Source organism: Mizuhopecten yessoensis, unplaced genomic scaffold, assembly GCF_002113885.1.
Source record: "Mizuhopecten yessoensis strain PY_sf001 unplaced genomic scaffold, ASM211388v2 scaffold3427, whole genome shotgun sequence".
Lineage (NCBI taxonomy): Eukaryota > Metazoa > Mollusca > Bivalvia > Pectinida > Pectinidae > Mizuhopecten > Mizuhopecten yessoensis.
This window is the reverse complement of record NW_018405039.1, coordinates 280,672-304,623: the sequence shown is the minus strand read 5'-3', so window position 1 is coordinate 304,623 and position 23,952 is coordinate 280,672. Positions and strand designations below refer to the sequence as shown.

The window sequence follows — 23,952 nt, the reverse complement described above, 5'->3', positions numbered from 1 at the left end:
ACAGACAGTAGAACTACAGTTGTGTGTGTCATGTAAACAACTCCGGGCCAAAGAGACATTAGAACTCCAGTTGTGTGTGTCACGTGAACAACTCCAGACCAAAGAGACAGTAGAACTACAGTTGTGTGTGTCATGCAAACAACTCCAGGCCACACAAACAGTAGAACTACAGTTGTGTGTGTCATGAAAACAACTCCAGGACAAACAAACAGTAGAACTACAGTTGAGTGTGTCATACAAACAACTCCAGGCCAAACAGACAGTAGAACTACAGTTGTGTGTGTCATGCAAACAACTCCAGGCCACACAGACAGTAGAACTACAGTTGGGTGTGTCATGTAAACAACTCCAGGCCAAAGAGACAGTAGAACTACAGTTGTGTGTGTCATGTTAACAACTCCAGGCCAAACAGACAGTAGAACTAAAGTTGTGTGTGTCATGTAAACAACTCCAGGCCACACAACCAGTAGAACTACAGTTGTGTGTGTCATGTAATCAACTCCAGGCCACACAGACAGTAAAACTACAGTTGTGTGTGTCATGTAAACAACTTCAGGCCAAACAGACAGTAGATCTACAGTTGTGTGTGTCATGTAATCAACTCCAGGCCACACAGACAGTAGAACTACAGTTGTGTGTGTCATGTAAACAACTCCAGGCCAAACAGACAGCGGATCTACAGTTGTGTGTGTCATGTAAACAACTCGATCTACCGTTGTGTGTGTCATGTAAACAACTCCAGGCCACACAGATAGTAGAACTACAGTTGTGTGTGTCATGTAAACAACTCCAGGCCAAAATGTAAATATATTTGGTACGTCTTACAAAAACCTCAAGGTCACACCGAGGTGTTAAACAATACATTCTACAGTCCCATTTTCTCCATCCTAAATGACTTTGGTATTAAAATACATCTCCCAAACTCCCAATCTTCAAAATACCATTTTTAAAACAAATTCAAATATGGGAGTAATCGGTCAAAAATCAACGTCCCTGTTACCAAAATGTCACCAACACATTCCTTGTCATCACTCAACTGGCCATATTTCTTGACATTTTGATGAAACTTTATAGGTTTGTTTACTTTCAACATGCCTTGAACAAGTCTTTATATCGTTGTAATCAGTCCAAGGGCAAGATCTCTGTTACTAAAAATAGAATTTCATTGTCACATTCGTTTTTACTCTAGAGGTTGTATTCCTGAACAGATTTTAATGAAACCTTAAAGGTTACCTTTATGGTTTATCCATCGCATACTTGGATTACTTGGAGGACTGGAATTAATATATGTCACATGGATAGATAGGTTTGGTATGAATGATGTTCCAACCAAATTTAACAAAATTAGATAAAATTGTGAAGATTGGTTGAACTTTTAGTTCACAATCTCAAAATTACTCTGATACATAAATACATGTCTTAACTCTAGTTGATAATTTAATCCTCAATTGATTTAATTTTTTTCCCAAGGAAACTCTTTAACATCTCATTATCTGATCATCTTTCATTTCTACAGAATAGGAGCAGTAACTGAAATTACACCACATCAGAGTAGTCAACAACATCCTGAACATCCCCCACAGAAATGTTATGGTGATCTGGAAGGAGAGGGAGTGCAGCCATTAAGGTAACCTGAAACACTCGAACAAATACAGTAAGCAGTGATTTACTTTACAAACAGAGAGACACACCCCCGCCCCTCCAACAGTAACCAACAGACGTAGAGACACAAATAACTAAAATTACTACTGAAAGACAGCAGATGTGAACTCTTTAGTAAATTGTAGTATTAACTCCTGCTATTGGTGTTACTTTAATTATACCCCCGCAACGAAGTTAGGGGGGGATATACTGGAATCACCCTGTCTGTCTGTCTGTCTGTCGTCCACAATAACTTGTCCGGAAAACTCCTCCTTAATTAACAGGTGGATTTCATTGAAACTTTGCATGAATGGTCAGTATCTTATGTAGTTGTGCACCGGCATTTTAATTTGGGATTTCAACGATTTTTGATGGAGTTATGCCCCTTTTTGCTAAATACTTGTCCGGAAAACTCCTCCTTAATTAACAGGTGGATTTCATTGAAACTTTGCATGAATGGTCAGTATCTTATGTAGTTGTGCACCGGCATTTAATTTGGGATTTCAACCCTTTTTGGTGGAGTTATGCCCCTTTGTGCGAAATACTTGTCCGTGCAACTCCTCCTTAACTCACTGTTGGATTTCATTGAAACTTTGCATGAATGATCGGTATCTTATGTTGTTGTGCACCGGCATTTTATTTGGGATTTCAACCCTTTTTGATGGAGTAATGCCCCTTTGTGCGAAATAATTGTCCGCGAAACTCCTCCTTATCTAACAGGTGGATTTCAGTGAAACTTTGCATGAATGATCAGTATTTTATGCATTTGTACACCGGCATCTTAATTTGGGATTTCAACCTTTTTGGTGGAGTTATGCCCCTTTGTGCAAAATACTTGTCCGCACAATACCTCCTTAACTAACAGGTGGATTTCATTTAACTTTGCATGAATGATCGGTATCTTATGTAGTTTTTACCCTCATTTTAATTTGGGTTTTCGACCCTTTTTGATGGAGGTATGGCCCTTTGTGCGAAATACTTGTTACTGGTGGGAGACTGGATTGCTTTGCAATGCTTGGCCTTAGTAAGCCTTTAACTTACAGTTCTAGTTTATATAGCAGCGGGGGTATTAGTTAGCCTTTGGCTTACAGTTCTAGTTGATATATAGTGTTACTCTAGTTAATTTGGCTCTCAACAGATTTTAATAGTTTCCAAAGGAACCTCTTTAACATCTCATTATTACTATCATCTTTCATTTCTACAGAATAGGAGCAACGACTGAAATTACAGCACATCAGAGTAGTCAACAACACCCTGAACATCCCCCACAGAAATGTTATGGTGATCTGAAAGGAGAGGGAGTGAAATATAAAAAGTCTCCTAAAACACTTGAGCAAAGGAAGTAAGCAGCAAATTTAATGTGCTGTCTAGAGTGTTGTGGGGTATATAGTATTACCATTGACTGTTTGTACTTCAAGTTGGTAAAGTTTTTGTATTAAGATCAGTTATGGACTAAGTCCATGTGAGTTTCCTGAGGGTTCAAACGTTAATATTAGGCTGATAATTCTAGGTAAGGATTCCATTTGTTTACATGTTTTTGTCATCCCTATTAGTTGTCTTTACCTACACATTGGATAAGTAGAAGTATGGGTCTATCTGATTAAGTATTAACAAACATTGGTGCTTGTACCATCAGATTTCAGGACTTTTGATAAGGTAACATTTGTTTCAGACAAAAACAAGCAGAAGAATCCAAGTTGGAGCTACATACAGAACATGTTGCTGATGATACTGCGGTGTCTCTATTGTCAGAGGAGCAAGTCGACACGTCCCTGTCGTCTATGACAGTAGCTAAATTCCCCGATCTGTTAGACCCAGTGGAGTCTTTTTCAGAAGTAGTTTCGCTTGGTAATATGTCGGAAGGTAAAGATAGACTCTTGTTAATGGGTGGTATAAAAGGGTTTCTACGGAGGATGAAGGCTGACGAAGTTAGTCCAGATATCAGTGTATTGACTTGGTTGGTACAGATGACAAGAGGAAAGGAAGATGAAGAAATCATTCTGTCTGCACTCGAAGAAGGAAAAATAAAAGCAGACTCCACATTTCTTAATGCACTTATGCGCACTAAAGCACATCAGGAGTCTTATGATGATGCAAAGGTACTTATTTCCTCGTGATTGCCTTTGTTTTGTGCTTAAGCATTGTAACTGCTTTTATGTATGTAACTTTACAGCGGCATCTATATGCATCATTGATATTTACATTTCAGTTGAACAACCCTCTACTGTTAACATATTAATGTTTTCCAGTCGGAAATTTCTCAGGTCTTGCCGATATCATACTGTTTGCATAATCAGGGATGAATCATGTTGACGTATCAAAATCCCAAAGTTTTGTACCGATGTTTATTGGCCAACAAAAATGGAAACCATAGAAAACACAACATTGTTCTTACGGGTACCATTTAGTAGAAAAGTTTTTTGACAATGTTTCATTAACAAAAAGAAGAAAAATAAACCTTCAAGTATAGTTTTAATGAACATTCAGTAAGAAGTGTGCCATATAATAATAAATAATACAAATTTTGTATGAACAGATTTTATCTATGTAACATAGAATAAAAAGAGCAGGCATCTTTGTATTTCTAAATTATTTAATTTCTAATGTATTATAAGTTTGTGAATTTCATTCATTTGAGATATACAAATGTATATCCAGGTATTAAGCCATATTGATCAGGATCATCAGTCCAATAATAATGACTACTGTTCACAAGTGATGGTATTTTGAACATTCTATCATTGTTTACTGATCTGTGGTATATGTATAGCTGTGTAAGGACTACACACATTAGACACCTGCCTTTATATGGAGCTAAAGCCTCAGGTACGGCTCTATCATGAATAAATAGACCATACCGGTATGTCATACTTTTCAAACTGAAGGTAAATGTCAGTGAACAAGGTCATGTATGACTAAAAAAGGTTATTAATAATTATGAACAAGGTAATTGACAGAAAAACTTGCTTAAATGTTGTTAGATGAAAAAATTAATTCAACTCATATCTTGTTTTTCAGGCTGTTTTGCAACTGTTTACCAAATATAATGTTGTTCCCAACAAGCAGACATATGGAAGTCTGATGTTCTGTACGAGGCACACTGATGAGGCGAAGGAGATACTTGATTCCATGGAGGTAATTCTCATCATGTACTTTTAAACATGTCTGTTTCATAGAATATTTTTATTTAAAGAAAAAAGCCATATTGATCAAATTTGTCCAATCAAACGATTAATCAACTTCCTCCAATCCAACGTATATCTTGTTTGAGCTTCCATTTTAAGTAGCTCTGTGATACCTTGTTATAAAATCATGGGTGGGGTGTAGCTCTGTGATAACTTGTTATAAACTAATTGATGGGGGATCAGTGTAGCTCAGTGATACCTTGTTATAAAATAATCAGTGGGGAATTAGTGTTTCTCAGTGATACCTTGTTATAAAATATTTGGTGGGGAATTAGTGTTGCTCAGTGATACCTTGTTATATAATAATTGGTGGGGAATTAGTGTAGCTCAGTGATACCGTGTTATAAAATATTTGGTGGGGAATTAGTGTAGCTCTGTGATAACTTGTTATAAACTAATTGATGGGGGATCAGTGTAGCTCAGTGATACCTTGTTATATAATAATTGGTGGGGAATTAGTGTAGCTCAGTGATGCCTTGTTATAAAATATTTGGTTGGTAATGAGTAGCTCAGTGATACCTTGTTATAAAATAATCGGTGGGGAATTTGTGTTTCTCAATTATTCCTTTTTATTAAATATTTGGTGGGGAATTAGTGTAGCTCAGTGGTACCTTGTTATAAAAATATTTGGTGGGGAATTAGTGTTGCTCAGTGATACCTTGTTATATAATAATTGGTGGGGAATTAGTGTAGCTCTGTGATAACTTGTTATAAACTAATTGATGGGGGATTAGTGTAGCTCAGTGATTCCTTGTTATATAATATTTGGTGGAGAATTAGTGTAGCTCAGTGGTACCTTGTTATAAAAATATTTGGTGGGGAATTAGTGTAGCTCAGTGATCCCTTATTATAAAATCATTGGTGAGTTGTAGCTCTGTGGTACATTTTTATAAAATCATAGGTTGGGTGTAGCTCTGTGATAACTTGTTATAAACTAATTGATGGGGGATTAGTGTAGCTCAGTGATACCTTGTTATAAAATATTTGGTGGGGAATTAGTGTTGCTCAGTGATACCTTGTTATAAAATATTTGGTGGGCAATAAGTGTAGCTCAGTGATACCTTGTTATAAAATCATTGGTGAGTTGTAGCTCTGTGGTACATTGTTATAAAATCATAGGTTGGGTGTAGCTCTGTGATAACTTGTTATAAACTAATTGATGGGGGATTATAGTAGCTCAGTGATACCTTGTTAAAAAATATTTGGTGGGGAATTAGTGTAGCTCAGTGATACCTTGTTATAAAATATTTGGTGGGGAATAAGTATAGCTCAGAGATACCTTGTTATAAAATATTTGGTGGGGAATTAGTATAGCTCAGTGATACCTTATTATAAAATCATTGGTGAGTTGTAGCTCTGTGGTACATTGTTATAAAATCATATTGGGTGTAGCTCTGTGATAACTTGTTATAAAATAATCGGTGGGGAATAAGTGTTGCTCAGTGATACCTTGTTATAAAATATTTGGTGGGGAATTAGTGTAGCTCAGTGATACCTTGTTATAAAATATTTGGTTGGGAATGAGTAGCTCAGTGATACCTTGTTATAAAATAAGTGGTTGGGGATTAGTGTAGTTCTGTGACACCTTGTTATAAAATAATTGGTGGGGAATTAGTGTAGCTCAGTGATACCTTGTTATAAAATATTTGGTGGGAAATAGTGTAGCTCAGTGATACCTTGTTATCAAATATTTGGTGGGGAATGAGTGTAGCTCTGTGATCCCTTGTTATAAAATATTTGGTGGGGAATGAGTGTAGCTCTGTGATACCTTGTTATAAAATATTTGGTGGGGAATGAGTGTAGCTCTGTGATACCTTGTTATAAAATATTTGGTGAGTTGTAGCTCTGTGGTACCTTGTTATAAATTAATTGATGGGGAATTAGTGTTGCTCAGTGATACCTTGTTATAAAATAATTGAAGGGAGATTAGTGTAGCTCAGTGATACCTTGTTATAAAATAAGTGGTTGGGGATTAGTGTAGTTCTGTGACACTTTGTTATAAAATAAGTGGTGGGGGATTAGTGTAGCTCTGTGATACCTTGTTATAAAATAATTGGTGGGGAATTAGTGTAGCTCAGCGATAAATTGTTTTGTAATAATGAGTGGGGGATTAGTGTTGCTCAGTGATACCTTGTTATAAAATAATGAGTGGGGGATAAGTGTCGCTCTGTCAAACTTGATTATAAACAAGGATTAATTTTGTACAACATATTACTTGAATAATTGTATAATGCCATATTTGTTTTGATGTTCCATTATACACTTGTTTGTTTACAGAATGTTGGGTTGGTTCCAGATATCAAAACTTTTGGTATCCTTATCGGCAAAGGTGCAGGACATTTTACATATAAAAAGCACTTACTCAGGAAAATGGAATCAATGAATATAAAACCAGACATTTATTTCTTGCAAATAATTGAAAGGCATTTACAAAAGCTAAGGGAGCAAATATTACTAGAACAGGTGAGTGAAAATTTGCTTTTAAAATGGTTGACTTAGGGGTGTCAGACTGATTGAGTGACCAAGGACTATGTGACTTGATGGGATGTAGCTATATAGTGTGTCACTCACCATATGACATGTAACATGTAACGCTACCAAAAGATCTTATTTCAAATTCTGGAAAAAAAGAATACCATTCTCCATCTAATGACAAACTTTCATTACATTATGGTGATTATTTACTGAAAACAATGGTATGTTTTGAGATGAAATGAGCAGTAAGCGCCACTAGCAACCTTTTGCACATCATATAAGTATTAGTATTACTTATCATCAGTGATAGATATGACACACTTTTCAACCACAAAAACGAAGTGAACATTTTTTTTTGGTCAAATGTTAGGTCCTATATATCATGTCACCTATGATCTTTTTTCATTTGACTTTTACTATTAATTCACCGAAAATGCAAAATGTAACGTTATGTTTTACTATAGCAGAAAGTTCTGCTGCACAAAGTAACACATTTTCCTCCTGTATTATTAAGCTGCTGTTTTTGTCTGCCCTTATAAGGGTAATTATTGTCACACACTCCACCGTATAAGCATGTCCACACTAGTAACTACAAGAGTTCTAGTTGCTATTATTAAAGCTGCAGGCTGCAGTAAAAAAAGGCAACGAGTGTACAGGAAGTACGGTGTGAGTACAATTGATGCTATGGTGTGCTTTCTTACATTGATTTACAGAGATAGACAGTGCCATTACAGGTTTGATGGAGATAGGCTGTGATTACAGGATGTCAGAGATAGACAATGCTATTACAGGATGTCAGAGATAGACAATGCTATTACAGGATGTCAGAGTAGACAATGCTATTACAGGATGTCAGAGATAGACAATGCTATTACAGGATGTCAGAGAATTTAGGTCATATATCTGTACATAGGAATCCTGGAATTTTCAGGTTAATTAAGTCAACCAGTACAACAAATGCTCTTCCTAATCATGAAGCGATTTAGCCTTCCATTTTTTGCAAAAATGCCAAATTTTGGTGATGCCAAAACCTTTCTATTATCTGTGTGTCCACCTTGTTGATGTGTTTTTCATTGTAACACACATTTTAATGGAGGATCTTAATTTCTGTTACAGCGCAAAAACACCAAAAACAGCAAAACAAGAAGATTGGAGAAGGACTTACAAGATCTCAATGTGTTTTATAAACAATGGTTAATTAAAACTAAAGTACACAAGGAAGCCCATCAATTGGAAAACTACCAGAAGAAAATTAAGTTGACCAGTGGTAGAGGGTGAAAGTTGTACTACATAATGCAGTTGGAACATGGCAATGTAGGACACACAGCCAATGAAAAAATATGTTATAAATGAAGTGTAGATAATGTACTTACAACTTTAACCGTAACATTAATTAATTTGAACATTGTTTGGCCATAGTTTCACCAAATATCAGAAGTATTTATAGTACATGTATATCATGATTGGCATGGGATGGGTATTCCGCATTGCAGTACTCTTGTTAGTTTTTTTTTATCATATTAACAATAACAACAACAGTATGAAATAAAAACAAAATTTAACAACAAATTCAGTTTTGGTATTGTTATATTTTCTTTTCTGAAATATCCTCCAAGAGTAACACACCCTTTACCAGTAATCTCATCATAGTAATGCACTCACTCACCTACCACAATTCTCATTCAAGCACTGCATACCTGGGGAAAGGTTTGCCTTGTTAAGAGTTTCTAACGACCAGAAAATTGATATTCACCCAGTGGTAATTTCACCATTCAATTGTATGGTAAACTGTGTACTGATTTTCTCTGTTGTCATAAAGCTTTAACTGCAGCGAAACATTTCTTGGTATACCGCAACACAAACATACGTCTACGACAAATCTCTCAAAGGCAACTCACCACAAAACTTGTACACGCAACAAACATACACCCACCACAAAAGTTTCAAAGTGGATACACATACCACTGATATCTGAATCAGGTGAGCACAAAGAAAAAATCTGGAAATAATGCAGTTTTGATATATAAATATTTACTGGTGAACCCAAATCTGACGGCGGGTGCAATTTGGTACTGGGGCGATGCTTTTTGTGAATATAAATGATCAAAGAGGCCTGTTTCGCAATTGGTACAGCTGATTTTTGAAACCGACTACACCACAGTACTGATTGCAGAGCAGGTCTCTAAAAAAGCCTCTAACCACTGGACCCAATTTTAAACATTGTACCCAATTGCAATAGCTGTTCCAATTTTTGGTTTCCTGGAGTAAATATGGAATGATTTGAGATCAATACATAGAAATAAAAGGTTCATTCTATTATACATGAACTTAACCAAGCCATAATGCATTATAAGTGCCATGCCTATTATTATTCCTTTGGCTTATGCTTTTAGAACATATTGACTTTAATGAATTTATTGCGAATGAACAAGATTCCACTAAATATAACAAAAGACATAATGGATTTCAGCTACTAGAGCACAGACACCCCAATGACAGATTACAGTTCCCCAAGTATAGAGACACGCCCCTATAATGGATTACAGTTACCCAAGTATAGAGACACGCCCCCATCATAGATTACAGTTACCCAAGTATAGAAACACCCCCCTATCATTATTACAGTGAGTTACCCAAATGTAGAGTCACACACCCATCATTATTACAGTTACCCAAGTATAGAGATACACCCCTATCATAGATTACAGTTACCCAAGTATAGAGGCACGCCCCCATCATAGATTACAGTTCCCCAAGTATAGAGATCCCCCCCTATCATAGATTACAGTTCCCCAAGTATAGAGACACGCCCCCATCATAGATTACAGTTTCCCAAGTATAGAGATACACCCCTATCATAGATTACAGTTACCCAAGTATAGAGGCACGCCCCCATCATAGATTACAGTTACCCAAGTATAGAGACACGCCCCCATCATAGATTACAGTTACCCAAATGTAGAGGCACCCCCCATCATTATTACAGTTACCCAAGTATAGAGACACACCCCTATCATAGATTACAGTTACCCAAGTATGGAGACACACCCCTATAATGGATTACAGTTACCCAAATGAAGAGGCACCCCCCATCATTATTACAGTTACCCAAGTATAAAGACACACCCCTATCATAGATTACAGTTACCCAAGTACAGAGACACGCCCCTATCATAGATAACAGTTACCCAAGTATAGAGACACACCCCTATCATAGATTACAGTTACCCAAGTATAGAGACACACCCCTATCATAGATTACAGTTACCCAAGTATGGAGACACACCCCTATAATGGATTACAGTTACCCAAATGAAGAGGCACCCCCCATCATTATTACAGTTACCCAAGTATAAAGACACACCCCTATCATAGATTACAGTTACCAAAGTATGAAGACACACCCCTATCATAGATTACGGTTACCAAAGTATAGAGATACACCCCTATCATAGATTACAGTTACCCAAGTATAGAGACACACCCCTATCATTATTACAGTTACCTAAGTATAGAGACACACCCCTATCATAGATTACAGTTACCTAAGTGTAGAGATACACCCCTATCATAGATTACAGTTACCCAAATGTAGAGAACCCCCATAATGGGTAACAGTTTACTGAAGTACACAGATATGCCCCTTTAATGGATACTAGTTACCAGAGAGTAGAGACACCCCCTGATCACTGATTACAGTTACCAGAGAATAGAGAGAAAATCTTCATCCATGTACAGTTATGCCAATACACTATCACAACACTTGTTCAAACTTGAAGAAAATATACACACATCTTTTGCTTTAGACATTATACTGATGCAATTTGTGCAATATTATCAAATTTTTACACATTTAAATATATCACTATAATTAATAATTATTCATTGTTACCTATTAAAACCGACAAATAAATAAAATGTTTGTGATAATTATTGTCAGATCTTTCCACCAGTCCAACAAGTATCATGTGATACACTGGGAGGTCAACTTGTCATTTATATATATTTACATTTGCACTGCATAGTGCCTAGATAACTCTACTGGTCCCATCGTAACATATTTTCCAATGAACTACAACGGTGATTAGGTCAGTGTAGTGATCCACTGACCTAATTACCGCCAAGTGGCGATGTTCCGCTGTGTTGTGTCTTAAAATGTTATTGTATGACAGTTAAATCGCTAAATCACCACAACATATATTAAAATGGTCACATGTTAGTATACAAATTGGTAATTGACATATTCCGTCTTTGCGTATTGCAGAGTTATCTTCTATTGGGAGCGGGGATTGAATGTTACGTCATTGGTTTGGGTGAGAAAACTACGTGTTTTTCTCAAAAATTGATGACGTTACTCTCACAAACAAGTGACATAACAATCAATACCTGTTCCCAAGAGAAGATAACTCTGAAATACGCAAAGACGGAATATGCATTTAAATAAAAAAAAAATAAATTATTTGCTAACGCGCACCATGAAATATATCGCAAGCCCCATGTAGTTTACACGCCAATAAACGTCAAAAATATGACAACCAATCCTTAATATAGTCTGGTGCATATCGTGTACACTACTCCGAGGACCATTTGTTGTTTCAGTCAGTTTACACACACAGGTCATCTTCTACAGATTACTTTTGGCTTTGCTCCTCTGGCTCTGGTGTTGTCATCTGCAAGTCCAAATGATCAGATTAAGTTAGAGAGATTTAAGGGTTAATAAGTCTTTTGATTTAAAACATGGTATTGAAAACTTGATTTTTATTAGCAAAATATATTGTGACCAGGATCCTGTTACATTTAAAGAAAGATAATTACAATCAGAAGGTTTAGAGAGACACAATCTTTTAGTCTTTTTCTATTAATTTAATGAATAGTAATCAGTTATAAATAAAAATTATCTTTTGGCATGGTGATCAATCGGGGCATATGCACATTTTCAAGTTTAGATTAGATTTCTGGAAGATTTTATATACCATGGCCAGGGGTACTTTCATTTCAGAGTAGATTTTGACATGGAATGGTATATATGACGGCCAAGAAGTGATGAGTGCACTTACTGATTTCCATAACTGTCTACCGAGGAATCCACTGGCGACTGACGTCAGCTTCTTCTTTGATCCGTATTTACATCGAACGTAGCCATACATGTTAGCACCATTCATTATTGTCCCAACTAACACCACCATCTGTGAGTAAACACTAACACCGTTAAAGTCTCACCAATATAATCTTCTGTGAATAAACAGTAACATGGTTTATTTGCACTCTTTGCTTGACAAAGGAAACAGACGTTTCCGAAAGCTCACAAAATAAGTTTTCAATTCCTGTTTGTGTTCAAAACAAACTTAGTCTTTATTATTCATACCGAACTGATGACTCTTATTCTGAATCTCACCAATATAATGTGCTGTGAATTAACAGAAGACATTGAAGTTTATATACAGGTTAAATAAGCTGAATTATGAATTCATATGAAACCTACTGGAAAATACTGGAAAACATGGCAAATCAGAACGCATTTAAATAAGCTAAATTTATGTACTTTGAATACACAGTCTAAGGATACTTACAAACCATTTAAAATTAAGAGTAAATAAAGTTCCAAAGAAGAAAACTATCCAGATGACTTGACAAGCCACCAGTGAAAGCCAGAATATCCTGGATTCAGCGGCTGTTATCTTCTTCTGGTGAATTCCCTGCAACACAAAAAGCCTCATCTTAACCTCAGATCTCTGCATGTCTAACATGAAAACTTGACTCTAGTAGGACCTTACATGCAATGGAAGCTACTGTACAACAATAATACACAAGAAATAAAATTGATGTATCCATTATTTGATGATGGGATGTCACCTGTGCGTAATGCCAATTTTTTTTTTATCATTATTGCGACTCCTGTACTCATGAACTGTGTCTCATGCATCAAGTTTAAAATGTGACTCATAACAGGTTTAAACTGGACTCTTGTGCAGTGTTATTCATGTCACTTGTGCAGTGTAACTTAAACAGGGTAGGACTGGTGTGACTGGCAACTTTTGTGAAACGAGTTGTGTTCAGTACGACTTGTGTAACTGGTGTACAGTGGGACTTATCTACAGTGACTCTTGTAACTCATGTGCAGTGTTTTTCATGTAACTTAATTTACTTGTGTGGAGTTAACTCATGTAACTCAGAGTGTGACTTTTGCTCAATTGGCTTGTTTAACTTGCGTGCCATGTAGCTTAATCAGTGTGGCTCATGCACAGTGAACCTACCTTCCGGGATTCATACACCCAATGGCTAACACCATCATCGTCTACGTAGTTCCACCATCTCAGTCCCACCAGTAATCTTCCTGTAAAAGGGCAATAGACTTACAAGTACTTATCTAATACAGCTTCCTTGTTCTCATTCAATTTTAATCTTTGTTGAGACAAAATCATATTATTAACTTTTAAAAGAACTTGGGTGTATCTTTATTTGCCTTTATAAATATATTGATATACGTGAGAAAACATTGCCCACCTGTAATGTTTTTGACAGTCCAGAAATCCATTGATAGAAGAATGACAATTAGGACAAAGTTGGTGATGAAGCTACTGCTAAACCAGCCACAGAATAGATAAGCTACAACAGCCGCAGACCGGAACATCACATGGAAGAACACAGCTATGGGGTGTCTGCAAGCATAAATTACAATAAATTGAAATTCATGTCATTTCTGGGAAAATACATCAATGAAAGAAAACTTCCAGGTTATGTTTATGCTAACATTAACCAGGGATTTACCATAAGAAATATCCCAATTGTTGCGACTGAGGAACAAGTGCATTCAAAGCAATCCACTAAAACACACTTTTTTAAAATCTTTAGCTGTGAAATGCTACCAGCTACCATTTTTGTTTTTATTCCCATTCAGAATTTTTATTACCCACTTGTTCATTTTTACAAACTATGTGGGCAGCAGACATTTTAATGGAGTGTTGGAAGAAAAGACCATTTGACTATCTGTAAAGGCTATTTAATGGAATCAGATCCGAGAAGCAAACATTTTTTAACATCTATTTGTTTATTTGCAATTTTGTACATTAATTGTTAGTTGAGACTAAGGTTTTGTCGCTGTGTGTGGTCTCGACATGTCGCACACATACTATATATTGTGGATAACCAGTTTTGGAACCCCTAAGGCTAAACTTGTCAAATCAATGGATTAGAGCAAAATTCAAAAACAATGTTTACCACAATGAAACTTAATCCGGGAAAGTGCAAATTCCAAAAAAGAGGAAGTTACCTATGTCGGACACATACTTAGCAAAGACGGTCTTAAACCAGACCCCGAAAAATTCAACAAACAATGTTTGTTCTTTACTTTTACCTTGACAGCTGCTTTGCAATCACTTTCTTAAGCACGATGTCAACTGAAGTTAAGCTTTCTTCATAAATAAATGGCATGGTGTCGGTTGATTTAAAGCACATACTGTTAATACAGTGGTACTGCTACATTCCAAAATTTAGGAAATGTATCGAGGAAAGGGAATGAGCTTAGGAAATCATTTTCATTCTTTTAACCAGCATAAGAAAATAAAAGCCTTCTAAAATGGCAACAATATGTTATGCATAAGATTCTTACATTTACTGCAGGCCTTAGCAAATTTCAGGAAACTTGAGTATATATAACTAAATAATAAGAATATCAGCTTTGGCGGAGGTCGTAGAATAGATCAACTCAAAAAGTGACAGTCACATGATTTCTGGTAAGAAGTTATGGCAAACATGAAACAAATCGAAAATGTACACTTCCAATGTGAAAAGGTTCTTTTATGAAAATAAAACTGCGAACTTTTGCCGCATTTCTTGAATACTGTTCAGAGACACAGTCAGCAGTGTTTACATTCGCTACAAAAACAATTTTGTCAACATGCCCACGGCATCTGCATAACGATGCGCAATAAAAAGCACATAAACTGGCTTATACTATAAGTAAACTGATGGTATCGGTACATGAAGATTAGTTATGTCAAATGTCTGACTGGGGTAATGCTATAACACACTTTAAGAGTCGTCTCCTGTCTATTTCATCTTCGTCGCCAAAGTTGAGAGTAACATCTTCTGTTGCGTCCATTGTATAGGGAATATTAAGTGTTGTGTTGTTTTTCCCATCCGAATCCTGCCGTGTTGGAAGCGGAAGTATGCGTGGATACTCAGAGTCACGTAAATGTTTAGGTCGTTACTAAATTACAGAAACACGGAACGGATAATGGAAATTATATGCGGAAAAGGAAAATACGGGAAAACGAAACGTTTACAGAGGTGTTATGAAAAGTTCTTTTTACACAACCTATAAAATTGTCTATGTGAAGTTTCGATGACTAGTACATTGTACACTGCCACCTTCATCAGACAAATGACCAGTGAAGCATATGCACACATAGGTGTAAAATGTGTGCGAGTTGTCCACAAAATCGATGTCAGAAAAAGGCCAATCAAGGTCAGGATAAGAACAAAACCAAAGGTCAAGTGGTCATCCCGTATATAAAGGGTATATCCGAAACCATCCAGAGGATATATCGCGGTCATGACATAGCAGCTATGAAGCCCCACAAGACGCTTCGTAATATCCTAGTACACCCTAAGGATAAAACACCTAACTTTAAAGAAAACGTCGCAGACTGCGACGCTTCGTATATTGGAGAGACTGGAAGGCGATTTTGGGTCCGCCTTGGTGAACACCGGAAATAAAATTCACCAGATCAGAAAGAAAGCAGTCGGAGTCCCAGATAAATAAATCGGCAATCACAGATCATGCCACACAGACAAATCATGTGATTGACGGGGATAACTCCAAAGTTTTGGACAGATAGAGCAATCTGTTCAAGCGCCAGACAAAGGAAGCCATCTGGATACACCGCAGAGGGGCAGTTCTAAATCGAAACGAGGGGGCTCAAAGACTCTCGCACATCTTTGACCAATTATTTACCTCAAGAAGCGACTGACGCTTACAACGGTGTTACAATCAATGAACCAAGTATTTAACAAAGCGTAGCTGAATCGAGTCATTTCGGTACATATATAACAACTATTATACATAAGCTTACAGCATAGCCGAATCGACATCGATTTTGTGGACAACTCGTACACATTTTACACCGCTTCACTGCCGGTCGTCTAATGAAGGTGGTAGTGTACATATCGTACTAGTCATCGAAACGTCACATAGATAATTGTATTGGTTGTTTAAAAATAACTTTTCATAATCCATACTTTTACCAACCCAAAGAAAATGTTTAGGAAGTTTACAGATGTAGTTTAGTATAGTTTCTGATTTCTTTTAAATCCTGTCTTGTTGTGTGTGCTTTGATTTCCTGAGGAGTGTTGTACCGGATTAAAAGTGAGAAAATATGGCATGCAACGCCAAACCTCGAACCATCTCCTGACTCTGTTAGAGACGTCAGTGCACCAACATCCCGAGTTTTTCAAGTACAGTAACGAAAGGGGGCAAAGCAAAAAAAAATCGTCCATTTGTTTGTTTTATATAGATTTCAAAATACGAAAAGTTTAAGATATATAAAAATACACAGATACATAATTTATTATTGCAATCAGTAATTTTATATGTTTTATTTGTCAGTCATTTGTGTTAGGGGTGAGTTGTATGGAGAGTTGACATCGAAAATGTATAACTGATTTTTTTGTGGGAATACATATACCTTCAGTTAAAGAAAAAGAGAAAACATCCAATCCCATGGTATAATTAGAATAATAACACAGGTGATAGTTTTAGCTGGGTAACTCATTTTTTCATTTGAATTTTGGACATAAAAGAGTTTTTGTATTATCATATGTGCACAAACCCACTAGCATATTTTATTATACCTCTTTGAATTATGCTGAGCACATGACAGGGCAATAAAACATCATCTCGTCCTCACGCACTCGAGTTTCATTGGTCATATTTCCCTTATTCGGAGCTTCTCTAGTAATATTTGCAAAAGACACAACAACTGAGTTCCGATTGACTGAAAACTGGCGTATCGACCTGATTATCTTGACTATAGTGTTATTGTTTTATCTCGCCATAATAATATGTTTATATTGTCCATGTGGTAGGGAAACACGATACGTTATTTCTCCTCCATTAACCAGGTGTCACTCGGGATATACCAGTTGTAAGGCAGCGGTTTGTATTTGTTGGAAATATTATCTTACTGTCCTATTTATCAACATTTGATAGATGATACCACATTACCACGCTATGTTGATATAGGCCTCTAGACTAGATATTGAAGACGGAGATGACTTTATAATACGCAAAGAACTTTGAAGAGAAAGTATATAAGAGTAAGTACTAGACAAATCCATCTCTATTTATTTCTAAGAGTTAAAAAGAGAATGAACTTTTCTTAGAAAATATCTTTATGAAGCAATTAGGAGCAATTAACTAACAGAACGTATATCGGATTTCAAAGAATCTCAATTTTCTCTATATCTACCGTGTATATACCATGCTGTTTTTTCGTGTTTTGTTTTGAATGATGTACGTAAAAGAAAACGTTATGATTTTTTTTTTTAACTCGCCTGAGATTTAAAGAAATTTATTTCGAAATGTCGATATAATTTATGACGACCAGTCAAGTTAGATTATCACGCATATTTTACTTCACAAGTCATTATTATTATCGTGACATGCCGACATAAGTTTTATCAAATAGATTGCACATCGATTTTATATGTTCCATAAGACGATACGTAGCAGCTCTGGGTTGCCTCCCTTACATCAAGACGATCGATACATTAACTTCTCAGTAATTGAGTTACCCACCTTGCACCACGACATGCATTCAGATTATGAGTCGTATAGTTTTGGGACACCATTGCAAAAAGGTGTTCCACGAACAGACATCACTAAATCACAATTTAAATCACCAATTTCGACAAAGTATTCCCTGCCATAGACCTTGGTATCACGGTTAAGTTTCCGTACGTAGACTATGGCATCACGTTAAATAGACGTAAGACATCACAAGAAAGTTTCCCTTTATAGACCAAGACAACATGCCAACGTATGCACTTTATAAACCATGGTATAATAACAATATGTCCCCCATATACATGTCATCCCATTGTCGTGTTGCCTGTATTTATTATGTAATCACTACAAATAGTTTCATGTGTAGACCATGACATCCCGATGTATACCTAGCTTCAAGACAAAGTGTTCCCGGTATTGGCGATAGTCTCAGGACAACATATCATCTATATAGACCATGATATAATGACAAAGTGTTCATGTATAAACCATGACATCACAACAAAGTGTTCCTTGTATAAACCATGACACCACAATAATGTGTTCCTTGTATAAACCATGACATCACAATAATGTGTTCCTTGTATAAACTTTGACATCACAACAAAGTGTTCCTTGTATAGACCATGACATCCCGATGTATACCTAGCACAGAATATAGCTTCAAGACAAAGTGTTCCCGGTATTGGCGATAGTCTCAGGACAACATATCATCTATATAGACCATGGTATAATGACAAAGTGTTCATGTATAAAACCATGGTATAATGACAAAGTGTTCATGTATAAAACCATGGTATAATGACAAAGTGTTCATGTATAAACCATGACATCACAACAAAGTGTTCCTTGTATAGACCATGACATCACAACAAAGTGTTCCTTGTATAAACCATGACATCACAACAAAGTGTTCCTTTTATAAACCATGACATCACAACAAAGTGTTCCTTTTATAAACCATGACATCACAACAAAGTGTTCCTCGTATAAACCATGACATCACAACAAAGTCTTCCTTTTATAAACCATGACATCACAACAAAGTGTCCTTGTATAATCAATCCATAACATCACGTCACAAATGCCATTTAACCTCACATACTTGGTATATTATGAACCATAACAACTCATTACTATCCTGGCTCATACCAGATAGTTGTTCAGCACTTTCTGATCTAATAAGGTTAGCGAAGCAGAAACCGGGGTAATGGTTCAAATGCGCAAGATTTGTATGACATTGTCAGATCAACATTGTTAGCAGATCGCATCCAGCACAGATGAAACGGCAAAACGAAAATTAAAACAAACGTCAGCTTATTAAACGTGAAAACTTCGTATGAAATTAGCGTTTTCCGATATTACAATGTTTGGTCTAGATCTACTTCGTATGTATTATGTATTTACTTCTACAACTTGACCATCTCGTTTCCGCTGCATTCGAACTACTATGACCTACTTTTCATTTTGCCATGCCTACTCATTTGTGGTATTCGTCTGCAAAAACGAGCTCATGTTGATATCTAGTGTTGGCATTTTGATTTATTTTTCAAGGCAACAAAGACGGGCAATACAGGAAAGAAAATGGCGATACAGTGGAGTGACGGTACAAAAAATCCTCTCCTGAAAACAAGAAACCATCTCCTTAAAAAAATGCCTCCTTAAAACAAAATATTCACTACTGGAAATTAATTATGCGCTAGTTAGGAGTAATCACTTGTATGTTGACAAAATTGTTGCATAATTTAAAAGTAATCTTATGGTATCTCCATAAAAGCAATCTTATGGTATCTCCATAAAAGTAATCTTATGGTATCTCCATAAAAGCAATCTTGTGGTATCTCCATAAACATTGCATTTCTGCGACCGTTACGTGCCGTGATCGGTGGATACTGGCCAGTCTGAACTCTACTTGTCTGACTCACCTTATCCTTGACCTGAACTGTACTTGGAGGAGCTAGGATATTTGCCCACAAATGTCTGGCGTCCCACTCAGGTCTGTGGTTACTGTTTACACCGTGAGAAGTTAACAAGTAAGCAGTTTAACAAGTGTCCGACACTTCCCATAGGAGTGGGCTATAATTAGTAACAAGGAATACCTCTGTGATGACTTTCCAGGCGCTGGACCCTGGTGGTACGCCGATCTTCCGCGCGTGATCGACCTCTTCAATGCCATTCATGATTTTTTAAGAGTATTCGATTGTCACCGGAACTACTTCCAAAATCACATAGTTTGTTACTACTTTTCTTTGATTAGATGTGTTAGCATTGGAGTTCATACCAGGCCTCATGGGACACTTGAGGATGACTCTGTGCTACAATTATTTACGTCAGACATAATTTCCGCTACTCTGCAGGGAGACGACTTGTACACAAGTATACGTCATGGTTGACATCTTGAACTGTGGAATGCAAGGTCTTAGTTATTGGACACGACACTGGGACGATCTGACTATGTCAACGGGACGAGCAGACCTAGGACATTGGGACGATCAGACATACGACATCGGGACGATCAGACATACGACATCGGGACGAGCAGACCTAGGACATTGGGACGAGCAGACCTAGGACATTGGGACGAGCAGACCTAGGACATTGGGACGATCAGACATACGACATCGGGACGATCAGACATACGACATCGGGACGAGCAGACCTAGGACATTGGGACGAGCAGACCTAGGACATTGGGACGATCAGACCTAGGACATTGGGACGATCAGACATACGACATCGGGACGAGCAGACCTAGGACATTGGGACGATCAGACCTAGGACATTGGGACAATCAGACATACGACGTCGGGTCGAGCAGACCCAGGAAATTGGGACGAGCAGACCTAGGACAGTGGGACGATCAGACATACGACATCGGGACGATCAGACATATGATAAGAGGAAAACATATCTTCTTGTACGACACAATGAAGGACGATCAGACGTACAACACGGAACGGTTAGGCGTTCTACACGATGACGATTATAAGTATGACATTGGGACGGACGGACCTACAGCACGAAGACGGTCAGACGTATAACACTGGGACGATTAGACGTACGACACGTCAGTATTATACAGGGTGTAGATATACACGTCTGTACATATGTTACACGATGTAGGTTAACACGTCTGTACGGTACACGATGTAGGTTAACACGTCTGTACGATACACGGTGTAGGTATATACGTATGTACGGTACACGGTGTAGGTAAACAAGTCTGTATGGTACATGGTGTAGCTATACACGTCTGTACGGTACACGATGTAGGTATACACGTCTGTACGGTACACGGTGTAGGTATACAAGTCTGTACGGTACACGGTGTAGGTATATACGTATGTACGGTACACGGTGTAGGTATACACGTCTGTACGGTACACGGTGTAGGGATACACGTCTGTACGGTACACGATGTAGGTATACACGTCTGTACGGTACACGGTGTAGGGATACACGTCTGTACGGTACACGATGTAGGTATATACGTAGGTATATACGTATGTACGGTACACGGTGTAGGTATACACGTCTGTACGGTACACGATGTAGGCAAACAAGTCTGTACGGTACACTGTGTAGGTATATACGTCTGCACGGTACACTGTGTAGGTATATACGTCTGTACGGTTCACTGTGTAGGTATATACGTCTGTACGGTACACGGTGTAGGTATATACGTCTGTACGGTACACGGTGTAGGTATATACGTCTGTACGGTACACTGTGTAGGTATACACGTCTGTACGGTACACTGTGTAGGTATATACGTCTGTACGGTTCACTGTGTAGGTATATACGTCTGTACGGTACACGGTGTAGGCAAACAAGTCTGTATGGTACATGGTGTAGCTATACACGTATCTACGGTACACGATGTAGGTATACACGTCTGTACGGTACACGGTGTAGGTATACACGTCTGTACGGTACACGGTGTAGGTATATACGTATGTACGGTACACGATGTAGGTATATACGTAAGTACGGTATTCGGTGTAGGTATATACGTCTCTACGGTACATAGTGTAGGTATATACGTCTGTACGGTACATGGTGTAGGTATATACGTCTGTACGGTACACGGTGTAGGTATACACGTCTGTACGGTACACGGTGTAGGTATATACGTATGTACGGTACATGGTGTAGGTATATACGTCTGAACGGTACACGGTGTAGGTAAACACGTCTGTACGGTACACGGTGTAGGTATATACGTCTGTACGCTACATTGTGTAGGTATATACGTCTGGACGGTACACGGTGTAGGTATACAAGTCTGTACGGTACACGTTGTAGGTAAACAAGTCTGTGCGAAACACGGTGTAGGTATATACGGTTGTACGGTACACAGTTAGACATACAAGTCCCTACGGTAAACGTTAACTATACACGTCATTACAGTACACGGTGTAGATAAACAAGTATGTACGGTACACAGTGTAGCTATACAAGTCTGTACGGTACACGGTGCAGGTATATACGTATGTACGGTATACGGTGTAGGTATACACGTCTGTACGGTACACGGTGTAGGTATATACGTTTGTACGGTACACAGTTAGATATACAAGTCCCTACGGTAAACGTTATCTATACACGTCATTACAGTACACGGTGTAGATAAACAAGTATGTACGGTACACAGTGTAGCTATACAAGTCTGTACGGTACATGTTGTAGGTAAACAAGTCTGTACGACACACGGTGAAGCTATACAAGTCTGTACGGTACACGGTGAAGGTATACACGTCTGTACGGTACACGATGTATGTATACACGTCCGTACGGTACACGGCGTAGGTATACACGTCTGTACGGTTCACGGTGTAGGTATATACGTATATACGGTACACGATGTAGGTATATACGTAAGTTCGGTATTCGGTGTAGGTATATACGTCTATACGGTACATGGTGTAGGTATATACGTCTGAACGGTACATGGTGTAGGTATATACGTCTGTACAGTACACGGTCTAGGTATATACGTATGTACGGTACATGGTGTAGGTATATACGTCTGTAAGGTACACGGTGTAGGTAAACAAGTTACGGTACACAGTTAGGTATACACGTCTGTACGGTACACGGTGTAGGCAAACAAGTCTGTATGGTACATGGTGTAGCTATACACGTCTGTACGGTACACGATGTAGGTATACACGTCCGTACGGTACACGGTGTAGGTATACACGTCTGTACGGTTCACGGTGTAGGTATATACGTATATACGGTACACGATGTAGGTATATACGTAAGTTCGGTATTCGGTGTAGGTATATACGTCTATACGGTACATGGTGTAGGTATATACGTCTGTACGGTACATGGTGTAGGTATATACGTCTGAACGGTACATGGTGTAGGTATATACGTATGTACGGTACATGGTGTAGGTAAACACGTCTGTACGGTACACGGTGTAGGTATATACGTCTGTTCGGTACACGGTGTAGGTATATCTGTCTGTACGGTACACGGTGTAGGTAAACGTAGGCAAACAAGTCTGTAAGGTACACGGTGTAGGTATATACGTCTGTTCGGTACACGGTGTAGGTATATACGTTTGTACGGTACATGGTGTAGGTATACACGTCTGTACGTTAAACGGTGTAGGTAAACAAGTATGTACGGTACACGGTTTAGGTAAACAAGCCTGTACGGTACACGGTGTAGGGATATACGTATGTACGGTACACGGTGTAGGTATATACGTATGTACGGTACACAGTTAGATATACAAGTCCCTACGGTATACGTTATCTATACACGTCAGTACAGTACACGGTGTAGATAAACAAGTATGTACGGTACACAGTGTAGCTATACAAGTCTGTACGATACATGTTGTAGGTA

At 37.8% G+C, this 23,952-nt stretch overlaps 2 protein-coding genes across 3 annotated transcripts in view; one reads left to right on the top strand and one right to left on the bottom strand.

Moving 5' to 3' along the window:
- The window catches only part of LOC110447460 (pentatricopeptide repeat-containing protein 1, mitochondrial-like), a 20,836-nt gene extending 10,503 nt beyond the window's left edge, over positions 1–10,333 (top strand). Inside the window, 6 exon segments of the mRNA XM_021493169.1 lie at positions 1,517–1,627; positions 2,846–2,983; positions 3,314–3,740; positions 4,660–4,776; positions 7,104–7,289; positions 8,418–10,333. Of these exon segments, the coding sequence (XP_021348844.1) occupies positions 1,517–1,627; positions 2,846–2,983; positions 3,314–3,740; positions 4,660–4,776; positions 7,104–7,289; positions 8,418–8,579 (1,141 nt within the window). The 3' untranslated portion in view covers positions 8,580–10,333.
- Positions 10,334–11,702: 1,369 nt separating this feature from the next.
- On the bottom strand, positions 11,703–20,379 carry LOC110447455 (Golgi apparatus membrane protein TVP23 homolog B-like). 2 transcript variants are annotated; one of them, XM_021493163.1, is made up of 6 exons: positions 20,013–20,379; positions 13,806–13,960; positions 13,556–13,635; positions 12,872–12,997; positions 12,359–12,487; positions 11,703–11,971 (listed from the first exon to the last, which is right to left on the bottom strand). In XM_021493163.1, the coding sequence occupies exons 2-6, from the start codon at positions 13,930–13,932 to the stop codon at positions 11,933–11,935; spliced, it is 501 nt and encodes a 166-aa protein (XP_021348838.1). In that variant the 5' UTR covers positions 13,933–13,960; positions 20,013–20,379; the 3' UTR covers positions 11,703–11,932. The 2 variants fall into 2 exon arrangements, with proteins under 2 accessions (XP_021348838.1, XP_021348837.1); XM_021493162.1 differs by lacking the exon at positions 20,013–20,379 and adding an exon at positions 15,332–15,475.
- Positions 20,380–23,952: the final 3,573 nt, after the last annotated feature.

What these genes read in the sequence shown, in the direction of transcription:
- LOC110447455 (XM_021493162.1), bottom strand. Translation starts at nt 15,402, where the DNA reads ATGGACGCAACAGAAGATGTTACTCTCAACTTTGGCGACGAAGATGAA. An exon ending in GGGTGTATGAATCCCGGAAG is followed by an intron (nt 12,998 to 13,555) that starts GTAGGTTCACTG and finishes TTTGTGTTGCAG; the next exon opens with GGAATTCACCAGAAGAAGAT. An exon ending in GTAGACAGTTATGGAAATCA is followed by an intron (nt 11,972 to 12,358) that starts GTAAGTGCACTC and finishes TTGGACTTGCAG; the next exon opens with ATGACAACACCAGAGCCAGA.